The sequence below is a fragment of the Oncorhynchus kisutch genome, linkage group LG4, assembly GCF_002021735.2.
Source record: "Oncorhynchus kisutch isolate 150728-3 linkage group LG4, Okis_V2, whole genome shotgun sequence".
Classification (NCBI taxonomy): Eukaryota; Metazoa; Chordata; class Actinopteri; order Salmoniformes; family Salmonidae; genus Oncorhynchus; species Oncorhynchus kisutch.
In genome coordinates, this window is record NC_034177.2 from 44063569 (window position 1) to 44081463 (window position 17895).

Consider the following 17895-nt stretch of genomic DNA (forward strand, 5'->3'; position numbering starts at 1 on the left):
GAAGACCTGGAGTTACCTCTGCTGCAGAAGATAAGTTCATTAGAGTTAACTGAACCTCAGATTGTAGCCCAAATAAATGCTTTAGAGTTCAAGTAACAGACACATCTCAACATCAACTGTTCAGAGGAGACTGCATGAATCGGGCCTTCATGTTTCTTTGCAGCAATTCAACCAACTACTAAAGGACACCAATAATAAGAAGAGACTTGCTTGGGCCAAGAAACACGATCAATGGACATAAGACCCGGTGGAAATCTGTCCTTTGGTCTGATGAGTCCAAATTTTAGATTTTTGATTCCAACCGCTGTGTCTTTGCTGGGTTATTCTGCAGCAATACGCCATCCCATCTGGTTTGCACTTAGTGGGACTATCATTTGTTTTTCAACAGGACAATGACCCAACACACCTCCGGGCCGTGTAAGGGCTATTTGACCAAGAAGGAGAGTGATGGAGTGCTGCATCAGATGACCTGGCCTCCACAATCACCCGACCTCAACCCAATTGAGATGGTTTGGGATGAGTTGGACCACAGTGTGAAGGAAAAGCAGCCAACAAGTACTCAGCATATGTGGGAACTCCTTCAGGACTGTTGGAAAAGCATTCCAGGTGAAGCTGGTTGAGAGAATGCCCTAGAGTGTTGAAAGCTGTCATCAAGGCAAAGGGTGGCTACTTTTGAGGAATCTAAAATATTATTTGTTATTCAAATATTATGACCTCAAAAATATTTGTTTTTAATACATTTTTGGTTACTACATGATTCCATGTGTTAATTCATCGTTTTGATGTCTTCACTATTATTCTAATAATGTTGAAAATGTTAAAAAAAGAAAGAAAACCCTTGAATGAGTACGTGTCCAAACCTTTGACTGGTACTGTGTGTGTGTGTGTGTGTGTGTGTGTGTGTGTGTGTGTGTATATATATATATTACACACAAACTCAGCAAAAAAAGAAACATCCCTTTTTCAGGACCCTGTCTTTCAAAGATAATTCGTAAAAATCTCAACTTTACAGTTCTTCATTGTAAAGGGTTTAAACACTGTTTCCCATGCTTGTTCAATGAACCATAAACAAGTAATGAACATACACCTGTGGAACGGTCGTTAAGACACTAACGGCTTACAGACGGTAGGCAATTATGGTCACAGTTATGAAAACTTAGGACACTAAAGAGGCCTTTCCACTGACTCCGAAAAACACAAAGAAAGATGCCCAGGATCCCTGCTCATCTGCATGAACGTACCTCAGGCGTGCTGCAATGAGGCATGAGGACTGCAGATGTGGCCAAGGCAATACATTGCAATGTCCGTACTGTGAGACGCCTAAGACAGCGCTACAGAGACGGACAGCTGATCGTCCTCGCAGTGGCAGACCACGTGTACAGACCACCTGCACAGGATCGGTACATACGATCATCTCACCTGCGGGACAGGTACAGGGTGGTGGCAACAACTGCCCGAGTTACACCAGGAACGCACAATCCCTCCATCTGTTTTGAGAGTGTCCGAAATAGGCTGAGAGTGGCTGGACTGAGGGCTTGTAGGCCTGTTGTAAGGCATGTCTTCACCAGACATCACCAGGACACAACGTCGCCTTTGTGCACAAACCCACTGTCACAGCATCATCAGACTGAGCTTGTTGTCATTGCAGGATATCTCAATACTGCATTACAGGGAAGACATCCTCCTCCCTCATGTGGTACCCTTCCTGCAGGCTCATCCTGATATGACCCTCCAGCATGACAATGCCACCAGCCTTACTGCTCGTTCTGTGCGTGATTTCCTGCAAGACAGGAATGTCAGTGTTCTGCCATGGCCAGTGAAGAGCCCGGATCTCAATCCCATTGAGCACGTCTAGGACCTGTTGGGCTAGGCCCCCCCCCCCCCCCCACACACACACACACACACAGAAATGTCCGGGAACTTGCAGGTGCCTTGGTGGAAGAGTGGGGTAACATCTCACAGCAAGAACTGGCAAATCGGGTGCAGTCCATGGGGAAGAGATGCACTGCAGTACTTAATGTAGCTGGTGGCCACACCAGATGCTGACTGTTACTTTTGATTTTGACCCCCCCCCCCCTTTGTTCAGGGACACGTGACTAACAGAAATGTAATAGTGTCTGTGGAACTTGTTCAGTTTGTCTCAGTTGTTGAATCTTGTTATGTTCATACAAATATTTACACATGTTAAGTTTGCTGAACATAAACGCAATTGACAGTGAGAGGACGTTTCTTTTTTTGGTGAGTTTACATACCTTCCAGAAGGACAATCATCTCTGCAGCACTCCACCAATCAGGCCTTTATGGTGGAGTGGCTAGTGGAATCCACTCCTCAGTAAAAGGCACATGACAGCCCGCTTGGAGTTTGCCAAATGCACCTAAAGGTCTCTCAGACCATGAGAAACAAGATTGAACTCTTTGGCCTGAATGCCAAGCGTCACATCTGAAGGAAACCTGGCATCAGCCCTACGGTGAAGCATGTTGGTGGCAGAAGCATGTTGTGGGAATGTTGTTCAGGGACTGGGAGACTAGTCAGGATCGTGGGAAAGATGAACGGAGCAAAGTACAGAGAGATCCTTGATGAAAACCTGCTGAAGAGCACTCAGGAGCTCCGACTGGGGCGACGGTTCACCTTCCAACAGGACAACAACCCTAAGTGTGCCAAGCTTGTAGCGTCATATCCAAGAAGACTAGGCTGTAATCACTGCTAAAGGTGTGTCATTAAAGTACTGAGTAAAGGGTCTGAATACTTATGTAAATGTGATACTTAAGTTTTTTTATTTGTACTAAATTAGCAAACATTTCTACACCTGTTTTGCATGGTCTTAATGGGGTATTGTGTATAGATTGATCAGGGAAAAAATAAATGTAATCCATTTTAAAATAAGGCTGTAACGTATCAAAGTGTGGAAAAGTCCAGGGGTCTGAATACTTTCCGAATGCTGGGTGTGTTATAACCCAATAGGTCCCACTGTAATGCCGGTGCGTTTTGGATGTCTAACCCCTTTTAGAAGTTTTGTGTTTTTGATTTTGGTTGTACCATTTGGATTGGTCTATTTCTTCTCTAGATATCAACCATTAGTCTGGTTCATTTAATGGGGGCTGAGCTAGAGCGGCATATGTGAGACACGGGCGGATCCCGAAGGGGCCTGGGCCGGGTTTTTTTTTTAATACAAAACAATAAGCAAAATCTACAATGGAATGGTTCAAAAATAAACATATCCAGGTGTTAGAATGGCCAAGTCAAAGTCCAGACCTGAATCCAATCGAGAATCTGTGGAAAGAACTGAAAACTGCTGTTCACAAATGCTCTCCATCCAACCTCACTGAGCTCGAGCTGTTTTGCAAGGAGGAAGGGGAAAAAATGTCAGTCTCTCGATGTGCAAAACTGATAGAGACATACCCCAAGTGACTTACAGCTGTAATCGCAGCAAAAGGTGGCGCTACAAATTTTTCAGTTTTTGATTTGTTAAAAAAGTTTGAAATATCCAATAAATGTCGTTCCACTTCATGATTGTGTCCCACTTGTTGTTGATTCTTCACAAAAAAATACAGTTTTATCTTTATGTTTGAAGCCTGAAATGTGACAAAAGGTCGCAAAGTTCAAGGGGGCCGAATACTTTCGCAAGGCACTGTATGAGATAAATAATGTAGGGTATGTAAACATTATATTAAGTAGCATTGTTTAAAGTGGCTAGTGATATATTTAACATCAATTCCCATTATTAAAGTGGCTGGAGTTGAGTCGGTGTGTTGGCAGCAGCCACTCAATGTTAGTGGTGGCTGTTTAACAGTCTGGCCTTGAGATAGAAGCTGTTTTTCAGTCTCTCGGTCCCAGCTTTGATGCACCTGTACTGACCTCGCCTTCTGGATGATAGCGGGGTGAACAGGCAGTGGCTCGGGTGGTTGTTGTCCTTGATGATCTTTATGGCCTTCCTGTGACATCGGGTGGTGTAGGTGTCCTGGAAGGCAGGTAGTTTGCACCCGGTGATGTGTTGTGCAGACCTCACTACCCTCTGGAGAGCCTTACGGTTGTGGGCGGAGCAGTTGCCGTACCAGGCGGTGATACAGCCCGACAGGATGCTCTCGATTGTGCATCTGTAGAAGTTTGTGAGTGCTTTTGGCACTTGTCTGTGATGGGGAGAAAATCTCAGACTGCGAGGTCTCTTCCCTAGGAGCAGTTCTTTGCAGCAAACTCAAACATTGGAAAAACAACCTAGCGTGTGAACAAAACGATGTAACTGGCCAAGAACATAAGGATAAAGTCACACTTCAGTAGCCTTTCTTGTCAATTCGATAACTTCTACATTGGTGCTTTGCCAACATGGCTGGTGAAATAGACATTCTTACCCACCAATCACAATCTACCTGTATTTGGCAGGTGTTCATTTCCTGCTCTGAACACCCACCAACGTGGCGGGTGAAATTGTAATCTTAACCGCCAATGCCAAAATCTACCAGAATTTAGCTGGTTTCATTTTAAGCACTGTTTAGGTGGCTTTTCTTTTTCCATATTCTTTTTTTTGCCCCCTACTACTTTCAGATAAACCAAAAGCAGGTGAAAAGAAGCAGGCATGATCAATTTGTGGGATTTTGGTCTGTTTATGAAAGGGATATAAAAATGACTCTCCCCTTTGTCTCACTGTCCTCCGACCATGTATCTCCAACTTGGATTCTGGTGAGCTACTGGTTGTGCAGGCTTCTGTTCCAGCCTAGCACTAATAGACTTTTTAAAAGCAATCAACTAAACACAGTCTGGACAACGATTATATGAATCAAGTGTCAGTACTGGGATGAAACAAAGGCCTACATGCAGCAGCTCTACAGAATCTGAGTTGGAGTTCCCTGTGCCTCTACCATGTGTCTGACTCTGAGTGACTGTTGGCAGGTACTGAATGGACAGAAGAAGTATCAGATCCGTCTCAAGAGCTCAGCAGGACCCATTGAGGTTCTTCTAGTAAACAAGGACCCGTCCAGCCCATCTCCAGTGGTACTGCCCGTCCCCCCACCAGAGGACATGCTCCAGAGCCTGCCAGTGCCTGCTGCTGCAAACCCAAAACCAGCACCTGCTGCCCCCTCCCAGCCCAACCAGCCTCTGACCCCCTCCTCCAACCCCAGTTCTGCCACACTCTCACCGGCTTCCACAGCTACTACCAACCAGGCAGTCACCACCGCAGGTACGATTTGGTCTGAAAAAGGGCAGACTTCTTACTGTATGCTTGTCTTTATCTGAGCATTGGAAGGACAGCAAAATGTCATTCTCATATCATTGTCCTACTTTTACAGTGTCTAGCAAAAACGTCAGCACACTGACTGTTTCCACACCCACTACAAACACAACTGCCCAACTGACAACTCTGTTGGACACCCAGCCTCTCCAGTCCTCTGCCTCATTGGATGGCTTCTCTTCCTCATCTTCAGCAATCTTTGGACCAATCAAGACTGACCCCTCAGAACGTAACTGTCACCTGCTGTTTCCTTAAGAGTATAATGCTTCTCTATCCTGGTACAAAATCATAGGGGGACACCACAGAACTACAAAATATACATCAAAGTCTAGGTTTATTTAGGGAGTGCGTGCACTCTTTATCAATCTTTTTCTGACGTTATTGAGTGAGTGACTGTTTTTTGTCTTCTGTTTGTAGTGCTGGATTTCCCCAAAGAACTTTCTGATATGTTTGACCCAAGTAAAGGTAAAGATCACCTCCACAAATTATGAAATCTATTGGGAGTTATTTTTCTATGGCAAATGTTATCAATGCTGGCAATTACTTGAGATTATAGCTACCAGAATAAATGTTTTGCACCTTTTTAAAATTCTAACCCCTCATCCCCATATCTCTCCCTCTCACACTGTCTCTCGGAGTAGAGATCATGAGTGCAGACCTGTTGGAGGAGTTGATGTCTTCTGAAGGTAAGTTGCCATGCCTACAGGTCTGCTTATTTGGATTTGTGGATCAGTAGAGATATACTTGACATATCAAGTTGAGAAATACATTCCTCCTCCCTGATCTCTTTGTACCGGTCTCTCTCTTTCCCAGTGTTCTCTCCACTCCTCCGTCTGTCTCCCCCGCCGGGTGACCACGACTATATCTATAACCTTGACGAAACCGAAGGCCTTTGTGACCTCTTTGATGTTCCTATCCTTAATCTTTGACCTCTGAGCTGAGTTCCCAATAGTGTATTATGTAAGGAAATCTAAGAACAAAACATATTGACCATTTTTATATGGGAAAAAAAACAAATGAGTGATTTTATTTTTGGATCCCTATGTATTAGAAGATTTTTCTGTGTAAAAAAACAAACAAAACAAGTGTTGTTAGTCTGATGCTCTTCTTTCTCTTACCCAAATCGTTCCACTTAACATTGGCAGCAAATGTTTCAGGGCGTAGTGGCTCTAAGTTAGATGAAAAGGGGGATAAAGAAATATTGTCCTCTCAACTGAACTGATGATCTCTCTGGTGAAATTCCTTTCTCATTCTGGTCTGTGATGAGCTATATTCCCTCCTTCCATCTATGTTTTGAAGTAAGTTACAAACTGGCAAAAGCAGTCATCAATGCGTTCTGATCCTCATCAACACAGTGTCAACAGATTCAGAGACACCCAGGCAGCTGCACACACTCGTACAGTACGTGTGAATGTGTACACACACAGCTGATCAAATATGCACTGTTCTGTGTATATAGAGAATATATATATATTTTGTATTACCAGCATTTGTGGAGTTAAATGTGTAATGAACTACATGTGTGAGACCGCAATAGTGAACCAGGGTTCCAGACGAAGACAGGATAAGAAAGTTTTGAGGGGTTTTAGGTGTAATGCACATTGAATTAACTGCAACACATCATTCATCTTGGTCCCTTTGCCTTTGTCGTTGTTGTTTTTCTTACCCGTTTCACTCACTTTACAACATTATCTGCGGCACTCTTGGTTTATCTTACAATTATTATGTATATAAATATTTTATTTAGTCTATGTAAAATAATGTTTGTAGTTGTTTAAAAAATACATGAAAAACAATCATTAATTCCTATAAAGTATGGTAGCGTTTTGAGTGTTGTCTATCGTCTTTGTATATGTTGCTCCTATCCGTGTTCAATAGAAAAGGTCCCCCACATACTTTCACCGTGACTATGGAAATGTAGTGTGAGAGAATAGTTGTTCTTAATTTCATTCTGTTCATTTTTGTTTTATTTCCTTCCCTAAATCATTTATTTGGTATACCTGTCAGATATATTACCGATTTGGGTGTATAAAATATATTCTCAATACGATAATCTGTATCAAACTGCTCTCACATCATTGCACTTTACAACACTCCAACCAGTTAGCATTGCACCATCTGTCGTTTGGGTGGTGTTGTCAGTTTGCTGAAGCCTTCAATGCCCAGGGAATTCAAGAGGAGTCTGCTTACATGTAACATTAGATGTGTTAAGAGGCTCAGAGGATCTATAGTATCATTGCATTTGCAATAATAGGTTAATGATGACTAAAACGTTAGTTGCATTATGTAAAAAAACTTTTTTTTAAAGTTCTGTCAATTTCCTTTACTTGTCTTGTTGTTGGCAGAGAAGGCCAAATTGAGGGTAATGCAATGTTATAACTGAATATGGATAAGGAACCCTAAATAAAACTAATGACTGCATTAATTGAATTGTGAAAAATTCCCCAACATGCATATTGGCTACTGCACAGCTTTATGTCGTAGGCTATCTTTACTGAACAAAAATATAAATGCAACAATTAAACATTTTGAGTTAAAGTTAATATTAGGAAATAATTCAATTTAAATATATTAGGCTCTAATCTATGGATTTCACATGACTGCAGGGGTGCAGCCATGGGTTGGCCTGGGGGGGGGGGGGGGGGGCATAGGCCCACCCACTGGGGAACCAGACCCAGCCAATCAGAATTAGTTTTCCCCCACAAAATGGCTTTATTTCATCAGCTGTCCAGGGGGCTGGTCTCAGACTCCCGCAGGTGAAGAAGCTGGATGTGGAGGTCCTGGACTGGCAATGGTTACACGTGTTCTGCGGTTGTGAGACCAGTTGGATGTACTGCCAAACATTCAATTCTCTGGCAACAGCTCTGGTGGTCATTCTTGCAGTCAGCATGCCAATTGTACACGCCCTCAAAACATAAGACATCTGTGGCATTGTGTTGTGGGACAAAAACACTTTTTTTATTGTCCTGGGCACAAGGCGCACCTGTGTAATGATTATGCTGTTTAATCATCTTCTTGATATGCCACACCTCTCAGTTGGATGGATTATCTTGGCAAAGGAGAAATGCTCACTAACAGGGATGTAAACAAATGTATGCACAACATTTGAGTGAAATAAGCTTTTTGTGTGTATGGAACATTTCTGGGCTCTTTCATTTCAGCTCATGACCCATGGGACCAACACTTTACATGTTGCGTTTATATTTTTTGTTCCTTTAAAAACACAAGATAATATAATCTAACAGGCAATGTTTATCAGAAGCCAGATTAATATAATTTAGGGATTAGTAGCCTATATAATTGAAATGGCATATACAGTATCTTTCAATCTGGACAACTATCTCACATCAGTCCAATAAAAATAAATTGCATTTTGGAAATATTCAATGTGGAGAAAAGAATCGCACAATACTTTAGTTGTTTCTGAACCTGTCCGTACTCATTTTTGAGCGCTCTATAGGCTTTTCAAATACTTTTCCCTTAAATGCACATCCGTTTACAGTAAACCCACTATGTCGGAAAAGTTGGGGCTGGTCGATCTATGGTCAGTACACGCTGCTTCCTACAGGGGGGCGGGTGTGACTCGACTCAACCCGGAACTTTAAATAATCAATTACTTTTTGAAATTTGTTAAAGACATTTCTCCGCCTAGGGGAGCCTTCTCCAAGATTGCGCAAATTCAAAATAGAAATCTCGCGGATTATTGTCGTCCTTTCTAGAGAGGGATTGCAAATGCTTTCATTCTCGAACTCTGGGCTTTCGCGAGGACACTAACTTCTATTTTCAAAAAGGTAAGAACTAAATTAATGTTCAACTCAAATATAGATTTTCTTTTGATTGTTCTCTAAACTTTGCGAACGAGAAGGAACAAATATGTTTAGTATTCCTGGTACGAATAGCTCCGGGGGCCCAGTACAGCATTATCCGTGTCTACAGCGAGCTAGAATAAACGGGTTGACATTATCAATATAACGTTAATCAATCACCCTAATTTTTATGGGTGATCCTAGGAAATCGAATCAATCTACATAATGAGTAGTTTAATTCATGGTGGGTATTTTGGAAGTAGTTTTCATTGTATGCCAGCATCTGCTGTAAAATGGCTAATGCAGAGAAATTAGTATATTATTTTACCAAACATTTCACAAAGATGGAATGTTAAAAAAATTCTCTGCATTAGCCATTTCACAGCAGATGCTGGCACACAATGAAAACTACTTCCAAAATACCCACCATGAATTCAACTATTCATTATGTAGATAGATTTGATTTCCTAGGATCACTCATAAAACCCTCTGCCTGTCCCATTAGGGTGGGGAGGAGGGGGCCTTCTTGGAATTCCAACCCTGACAGACCTCCACCTACAACTGCCACCACACACACACTTTGAAGTCGGTTGTCATCGGCACCGCCAGTTGAATTTAAAAAATGTATTTAACTAGGCAAGTCAATTATGAACAAATTCTTATTTACAACGACGGCCTACCCCGGCCAAACCCTGACGACTCTGGGCCAATTGTGCGCCACCCTATGGGACTCCCAATCACGTCCGGATGTGATACAGCCTGGATTCAAACCAGGGACCTCGGTGACACCTCTAGCACTGAGATACAGTGCCTTAGTCCGCTGCGCCACTCGGGAGCTTGACTCTTTCGATATACATTTTAAATGAGTCACGCCAGGAAATGACTGGCTCTTGATCCATGGATCAATTTTCACTAGTGTGTAGACAACTGCCATTTGCCCAGCACCCAGAATGTAAAGTCTCAGGCAGTAATAGCCCTTGTCAACTGGTGGTGCCGATGTCAACAGACTTCAAAGTGTGTGTGTGGTGGCAGTTGTAGGTGGAGGTCTGTCAGGGTTGGAATTCCAAGAAGCTAAAGGCCCCCTCCTCCCCACCCTAATGGGACCGGAGGGTCAAGGGGCATGACACAGTTAGTTCTGCAGGCTAACCGAAGGGATACCAGAAAGTACACATTAATGTATAGCCCTATATGGTCATGGGCGCTATTACGATGTGGTTCACTATGATAATCACTAACACTGTTACAGTGAACAGCAGTAATACACGACATGGCCAAAAGTATGTGGACACCTGCTCGTCGGACATCTCATTCCTAAATCATGGGCATTAATACGGAGTTGGTCCCCCCCCTTTTCTGCTATAATAGCCTCCATTCTTCTGGGAAGGCTTTCCACTAGATGTTGGAACATTGCTGCGGGGACTTGCTTCCATTCAGCCACAAGAGCATTAGTGAGGTCGGCATTGATGTTGGGTGATTAGGCCTGGCTCGCAGTCGGTGTTCTAATTTATCCCAAAGGTGTTTGATGTTCTGCCTGCGGCTATGGAATCCCGACCTGTTCACCGGACGTGCTACCTGTCCCAGATCTATTATTTGACCATGCTGGTCATTTATGAACATTTGAACATCTTGGCCATGTTTTGTTATAATCTCCACCTGGCACAGCCAGAAGAGGACTGGCCACCCCTCATAGCCTGGTTCCTCTCTAGGTTCCTTCCTATTTTTTGGCCTTTCTAGGGAGTTTTTCCTAGCCAACGTGCTTCAACACCTGCATTGCTTGCTGTTTGGGGTTTTAGGCTGGGATTCTGTACAGCACTTTGAGATATCAGCTGATGTACGAAGGGCTATATAAATACATTTGATTCGATGAGGTTGAGGTCACACATTCTCTCTGTCCGTCTCTCTATCCTCTGTCTCTTGCAGTAGCAGCAGTTTATTGGTCGCGTACACAGTTTAGCAACTTCAGCAGGTGTTATAGCGGGTGTGAAATGTTTGTTACAGCCACTTAGTCTCAAGCCCAATGCATGCTGGGACAGGCAGGGGAGAGAGCCTTGGAAACCCAAACACTTCCTTCCCTGCCAGCCTGTTATGTAGCCTATACCAGGGTTTCCCAAACTCTCATGCCTCCCCCCCGGGTGCACGGTTTGGTTTTTGCCCTAGCACCACATAGCAGAGTCAAATAACCAACTCATCTTCAAGCTTTGATTATTTGAATCAGCTGTGTAGTGCTAGAGAGAAAAAGCAAATGTGCACCCAGGGGGGCCCCAGGACCGAGTTTGGGAAACACTGGCCTACACTATCGACACCTCACCCTATCCTTGTATGGATAGGCTACTAGGCTACTGCATAGGAATGTTATGGGTCAGGAGATCATTGTCTCTCACAAGGCTTCAAGAGTATTAGTATATGAAGTGAGTGAGAAAAGTTTCAGGTTAGATTCCATCAAAGCCAAAACACTGGTGGTGATCATTGTAAGTAGGTTATTTCCATTTCCTGCGGATGGGAGACACACACACACATTTTCCTTTTCATCAGGTGAAGCATGTGCAAAATTGTTTAACAAACTTTAGTGTTTCCATATGTGCTGGAGAGCATGAAAAGAGTTTGCCTGTCTCCTTTCCTCTGGGACTCCTCTGGATGCATGTCTGTCTGTCTGTCTGTCTGGCCTTCAATTGTGTGTAGTCATATACACAGAAAGGGACATGTTCTCTGCACACTGAAGAAAATACAGACATACTACTTGTAAAAGAGGAAGATAAAGTTTCATTTGGAAAATGGAAGCTCTCATGACTCGAGGACCATGCTGATCTGATCTGGTCTGGTCAGAAACCTACAGAAACCCCTATTTTACTGTGTGAATTATTTTATAGTAAAAGGTTATTATGTCTCCGTCTTAGGAGGACACTTATAAACACACTTCAAGATGCCGCAACAGAAGGATATCGTGAAAATTGCCATCCAGATGCCAGGGGCATACCCTCAGCTCATTCAACTGGACCAGGTAAGCATTAGCACACAGGAGAGGAGCCTGAGTCAGAGAGTTGAAGGGAAAAAAACCTACTGAACTATCAAATCCTGAGTGGAAAGTTACAGTAGAAATCAGCACTGCAGCCTGTGGGTTGTATTAGAGCTGTGGTTTATGTAGCAAGACAGAGATGGGCGGGCTAATAATGTGGTTTATGAAGGGGTAGTGCACCTCAGCATGGATGCAGTGTGTTCAGAGTTGTGAAGCAGCTGCTGCCATAGAAACATGCCACCCTATCAATAGAGAAGTTATCATAGTAAAGTAGGGTGCTAATGTAATGGTTGTTTATGATGTCAAACTGTTAATAGACCAGGGCCTTAGCTGAGTAAAAGGTGTTCGCTAGATACGAGTGCCTGTGAAGTTGATGTCATGCAGTATGTTGTCGGAGCTCTGGTAAGATCATTACACGCTCTGTAAAGAAAACATGGCGGTTTTGGCACAAGGTATTTTCGAATGTAGAATGTTAATTTGAGCCAGTTTGCTACAGCAGTAAAATAATACTGCAGCAACAGGACATGTTCCATTTTTGCAGGGGTTGATATATTTATGTTGGGGTTGATCCATTTTAGCAGAAGTTGATCCATTTTAGCAGAAGTTGATCCATTTTAGCAGGAGTTGATCCATTTTAGCAGGAGTTGATCCATTTTAGCAGGAGTTGATCCATTTTAGCAGGAGTTGATCCATTTTAGCAGGAGTTGATCCATTTTAGCAGGAGTTGATCCATTTTAGCAGGAGTTGATCCATTTTAGCAGGAGTTGATCCATTTTAGCAGGAGTTGATCCATTTTAGCAGGAGTTGATCCATTTTAGCAGGAGTTGATCCATTTTAGCAGGAGTTGATCCATTTTAGCAGGAGTTGATCCATTTTAGCAGGGGTTGATATATTTATGTTGGGGTTGATATATTTTAGCAGGGGTTGATATATTTTGTTTTGATAAAAAAATTGTTAGAGCACATCAAGTCTGAACTTTTAAAGTTACTCAAAATACACTACACGTTTGCAATTTTCAGCAATAAATAATACTGAGCGATTAGTGCTGTTTTCAATTTAGTGTTTTAAAAAAAACATGCACTATGCATTATAAAAAAATGTTTTATCAGGATCCCCATTAGCTTTTGCGAAAGCAGCAGCTACTCTTCCTGGGGTCCACACAAAACATGAAACATTACCATAATAAAGAACATTAATAGACAAGAAGGGCTAGAGGACAGAACTACAAGCATTTAAAAACGTCACACACAGCCTACATATCAATACATGCACACAAAATATCTAGGTCGAATAGGGGAGAGATGTGCTGTGAGGTGTTGCTCTGTCTGTTTTTTTAAACCAGCTTTGCTGTTCATTTGAGCAATGAGATGGAAGGGAGTTCCATAATAATTGCTCTATTTAATACTATATGCTTTCTTGAATTTGTTCTGGATTTGGGGACTGTGAAAAGACCCCTGGTGGCATGTCTGGTGAGCTAAATGTGTGTGTCAGAGCTGTGTGTAAGTTGACTATGCAAACAATTTGGAATTTTCAACACATTAATGTTATACAAAGATGCAGTCAGTCTCTCCTCAACTCTTAGCTAAGAGAGACTGGCATGTATAGTATTTACATTAGCCCTCTGATTTCAATGAAGAGCAAGATGTGCTGCTTTGTTCTGGGCCAGATGCCGGGTCTTTCTTTGAAGCACTTGACCACATGACTGGACAATAATCAAGATAAGAAAACCTGCAGGCTGTAGGACTTTTGGAGTGTGGTGTCACACAGTCCTAAAAGAGCATTTCTTTTAGGGCTGTCCCCGAAGGAAAAAAACCTTGGTAAACCGAGAGTCGTCTGTTCTTTCGACCAATCGATTGTTTAAACGTGTATTTTTCCATAGACAGACACATCCTATGTATGTAAACTTCAGACTACAGTCGAAGTCTGAAGTTTACATACACCTTAACCAAATACATTTAAACTCAGTTTGTCACAATTCCTGACATTTAATCTTAGTAAAAATTCCTTGTCTTAGGTCAGTTAGGATCACCACTTTATTTTAAGAATGTGAAATGTCAGAATAATAGTAGAGTGATTTATTTCAGCTTTTATTTCTTTCATCACATTCCCAGTGGGTCAGACGTTTACATACACTCAATTAGTATTTGGTAGCGTTGCCTTTAAATTCTTTAACTTGGGTCAGACGATTCTGGTAGCCTTCCACAAGCTTCCCACAATATGTTGGGTGAATTTTGGCCCATTCCTCCTGACAGCTGGTGTAAAGGAGTCAGGTTTGTAGGCCTCCTTACTTGCACACGCTTTTTCAGTTCTGCCCACACATTTTCTATGGGATTGAGATCAGGGCTTTGTGATGGCCACTCCAATACCTTGACTTTGTTGTCCTTAAGCCATTTTGCCACAACAAAAGTATGCTTGCGGTTATTGTCCATTTGGAAGACCCATTTGCGACCAAGCTGTAACTTCCTGACTGATGTCTTGATGTTGCTTCAATATATCCATATAATTTTCCTCCCTCATGTAGCCATCTATTTTGTGAAGTGCACCAGGTGCTCCTGCAGCAAAGCACCCCCATAATATGATGCTGCCACCCCCGTGCTTCACGGCTGGGATGGTGTTCTTCGGATTGCAAGTCTCCCCGTTTTTCCTCCAAACATAACAATGGTCATTATGACCAAAAAGTTACATATTTGTTTCATCAGACCAGAGGACATTTCTCCAAAAAGTATGATCTTTGTCCCCATGTGCAGTTGCAAACTGTAGTCTGGCTTTCTTTATGGCGGTTTTGGAGCAGTGGCTTCTTCCTTGCTGAGTGGCCTTTCAGTTTATGTCAATATAGAACTAGTTTTTCTGTGGATATAGATACTTTTGTACCTGTTTCCTCCAGTATCTTCACAAGGTCCTTTGCTGTTGTTCTGGGACTTTTCGCACCAAAGTACGCTATTCTCTAGGAGACAGAACGCGTCTTCTTCCTGAGTGGTATGACGGCTGCGTGGTCCCATGGCGTTTATACTTGCGTACTATTGTTTGTACAGATGAACGTGGTACCTTCAGGCATTTGGAAATTGCTCCAAAGGATGAACCAGACTTGTGGAGGTCTTCAATTTTGTATCTGAGGTCTTGGCTGATTTCTTTAGATTTTCTCATAATGTCAAGCAAAGAGGCACTGAGTTTGAAGGTAGGCCTTGAAATACATTCACAGATACACCTCCAATCGACTCAAATGATGTCAATTAGCCTATCAGAAGCTTCTAAAGCCACATTTTCTGGACGTGACAAATAAACTCTAAACGGGGGAATGTTTACTGGTTGCTCAGGAGGTAAAGGGGAGGTCAGACTTGTGGAATAAATGTGACTAGTTGTGTAAAATACTGGAGATCAAGAAAAAGAAGGTAAGGAGCAAACACGGCATATTATGCCATTAGATTACAATATCATTTTTCTGACCATTTGAACAATGTAAACAACACTTAAAAACATTAGAAGCGTACCAGTTTTTTTTGTAAAGCCTTTTTTACAGCGAACATTAAACAGTCACATTCATTTGTGAACGCTTTATTAATTGTTTACACACATTTTCCAAGATTCGCTTTTATTTTATTTTAAAACTAGTATGCTTGATCGCATTTGACATCATGCATGACCCGTATGCTGTGTAATGGCATGAACGAATGAATGATTGATTGATACAGTTATCATGACACAAGGCGAGACCCAGATGCAGACACAGGAGGCAGATGGTTTGAGTCTAAGATGTTTAATAATCCAAAAAGGAGTAGGCAAGAGTGCCTGTCCGTGACCAAAAGGCCAAAACCAGTTCCAAGTCCACGAGGTACAGAGTGGCAGACAGGCTTGAGGTCAAGGTAGGCAGAATGGTCAGGCAGGCGGGTACAGAGACCAGAAACGGGCAAGGGTCAAAACCCGGGAGGACTAGAAAAAAACACTGGTTGATTTGAAACATACAAGACCAACTGGCACAGAGAGACAGGGAACACAGGGATAAATACACTGGGGAAAACAAGTGACACCTGGAGGGGGTGACGACGATAACAAGGACAGGTGAAACAGATCCGGGTGTGACAACTGTAGCCTATATAAGTATTGAAATATAGGCCTAAGTAAGTTACGGTATTAAAGACTAAACAGGATGCGCTCTTAAGCATACAGCTCAATGGTGGTTATACAAGGCTGCCATACTAGGCCTACTAATGATGATGACGTTTCTTATTATTATAATGATGATCATAATAATAGTAATAACAACAATAAGGATATCCACAAAAAGGAGTTATTATTATGAATATAATTTTTCTGATCATTTGGAATAATGTTAAACAACGCTAAATCATTGTACGCTGATGATTCATGTTTTCTTTTAAATCCACAACTTCCCTTCACAGCCTCATAGAGGATCTAGATACTTTTCTTAACGTCTCTGGATTACAACCAGATGATGACAAGTATGATACAGTACGTATTGGATCTGTAAAACAGACAACTTTTATATTACCAGGTAGTTTACCAATAAAATGGTCTGACGGTGATGTGGACATACTCTGTATTCATATCCTGAAATAAATAAATGATCTCACTACAATACATTTGAATAGAAAATTAGCAAAAATAGGTCATCTTTCTACCATGGAAAGGAAAATACCTGTCTACTTGTGGAAAAATCACCGTAATTAATTATTTACTCATATCCCTATTTGCTTATGGTCTTGCTTACACCTACAGACCTGTTTTAAAAAAATTATTATCGAAGGAATTGTCCGTAGAGCTCCGAGACAGGATTGTGGCACAGATTTGGGGAAGGGTATCAAAACATTTCTGCAGCATTGAAGGTCCCCAAGAACACAGTGGTCTCCATCATTCTTAAATTTAAGAAGTTTGGAACCACCAAGATTCTTCCTAGACCTGGCTGCCTGGCCAAACTAAGCAATCGGTTTGACTGACAGAGCTCCAGAGTTCCTCTGTGGAGATAGTTGTTCTTCTGGAAGATTCTCCCATCTCTGCAGCATTCCACCAGTCATGCCTTTATGGTAGAGTGGCCAGGCGGAAGCCACTCCTCAGTAAAATGCACATGACAACCCGCTTGGAGTTTGCACAATGGTAGCTAAAGAACTCTGACCATAAGAAACAAGATTCTCTGGTCTGATGAAACTAAGATGGCCTGAATGCCTCTTTGACCTGAATGCCAAGCATCACGTCTGGAGGAAACCTGTCACCATCCCTACGGTGAAGCATGGTGGCAGCATCATGCTATGGGAATGTTTTTCAGCGACAGGGACTGGGAGTCTAGTCAGGATCGAGGGAAAGATAAACAGATCAAAGTACAGAGAGCGCTCAGGATCTCAGAGGGGGGCGAAGGTTCACTTTCCAACAGGACAACAACCTTAAGCACACAGCCAAATACAAGTGTGGAAAGCTTGTAGCGTTATACCCAAGAAGACTTGAGGCTGTAATCGTTGCCAAAGGTGCTTCAACAAAGTACTTAGTAAAGCGTCTGAATACTTACTTCCCCCATAAGCATTACTGTCTCATCTATATATGTTATCATTGTATTGATACTGCAGTATCATCAAAGGAATTATCGAAGGGAGTCTCAGAAATGGCTAATATAAGAATGTTAGCAAGTTATTGATTTCATGAACCTTATTTCTAAGGCTACATATGTTAATATGGACTATTTTCAGGCCTTTCCTGGGTACTTCTCAGAGATGGACATTAATATGGAAAAGAACAAACAAAGCAAGAGAAAAACCCATTAAGCAGTCCATAAACTGTTTGTGTGTAAGTGTGTGTGTTTGCTGTGGGGTTGAAGCTACAAACCCATAGGCTTGGCTCTGTCATC

The 17895-nt window shown here is 42.2% G+C and overlaps 2 protein-coding genes across 2 annotated transcripts in view; both read left to right on the forward strand.

The window, feature by feature from the left end:
• Positions 1-7646, forward strand: part of LOC109889574 (transcription factor E2F4) — a 32524-nt gene extending 24878 nt beyond the window's left edge. The window contains exons 6-10 of the mRNA XM_020481109.2: positions 4886-5174; positions 5284-5454; positions 5643-5690; positions 5867-5911; positions 6039-7646. Coding sequence (XP_020336698.1) covers positions 4886-5174; positions 5284-5454; positions 5643-5690; positions 5867-5911; positions 6039-6154 — 669 coding nt within the window. The 3' untranslated portion in view covers positions 6155-7646. The remainder of the gene's footprint in view (positions 1-4885; positions 5175-5283; positions 5455-5642; positions 5691-5866; positions 5912-6038) is intronic.
• A 1091-nt stretch (positions 7647-8737) lies between these two features.
• The window catches only part of LOC109889575 (engulfment and cell motility protein 3), a 32080-nt gene continuing 22922 nt past the window's right edge, over positions 8738-17895 (forward strand). The window contains exons 1-2 of the mRNA XM_020481110.2: positions 8738-9016; positions 11926-12029. Of these exons, the coding sequence (XP_020336699.1) occupies positions 11952-12029 (78 nt within the window). The 5' untranslated portion in view covers positions 8738-9016; positions 11926-11951. The remainder of the gene's footprint in view (positions 9017-11925; positions 12030-17895) is intronic.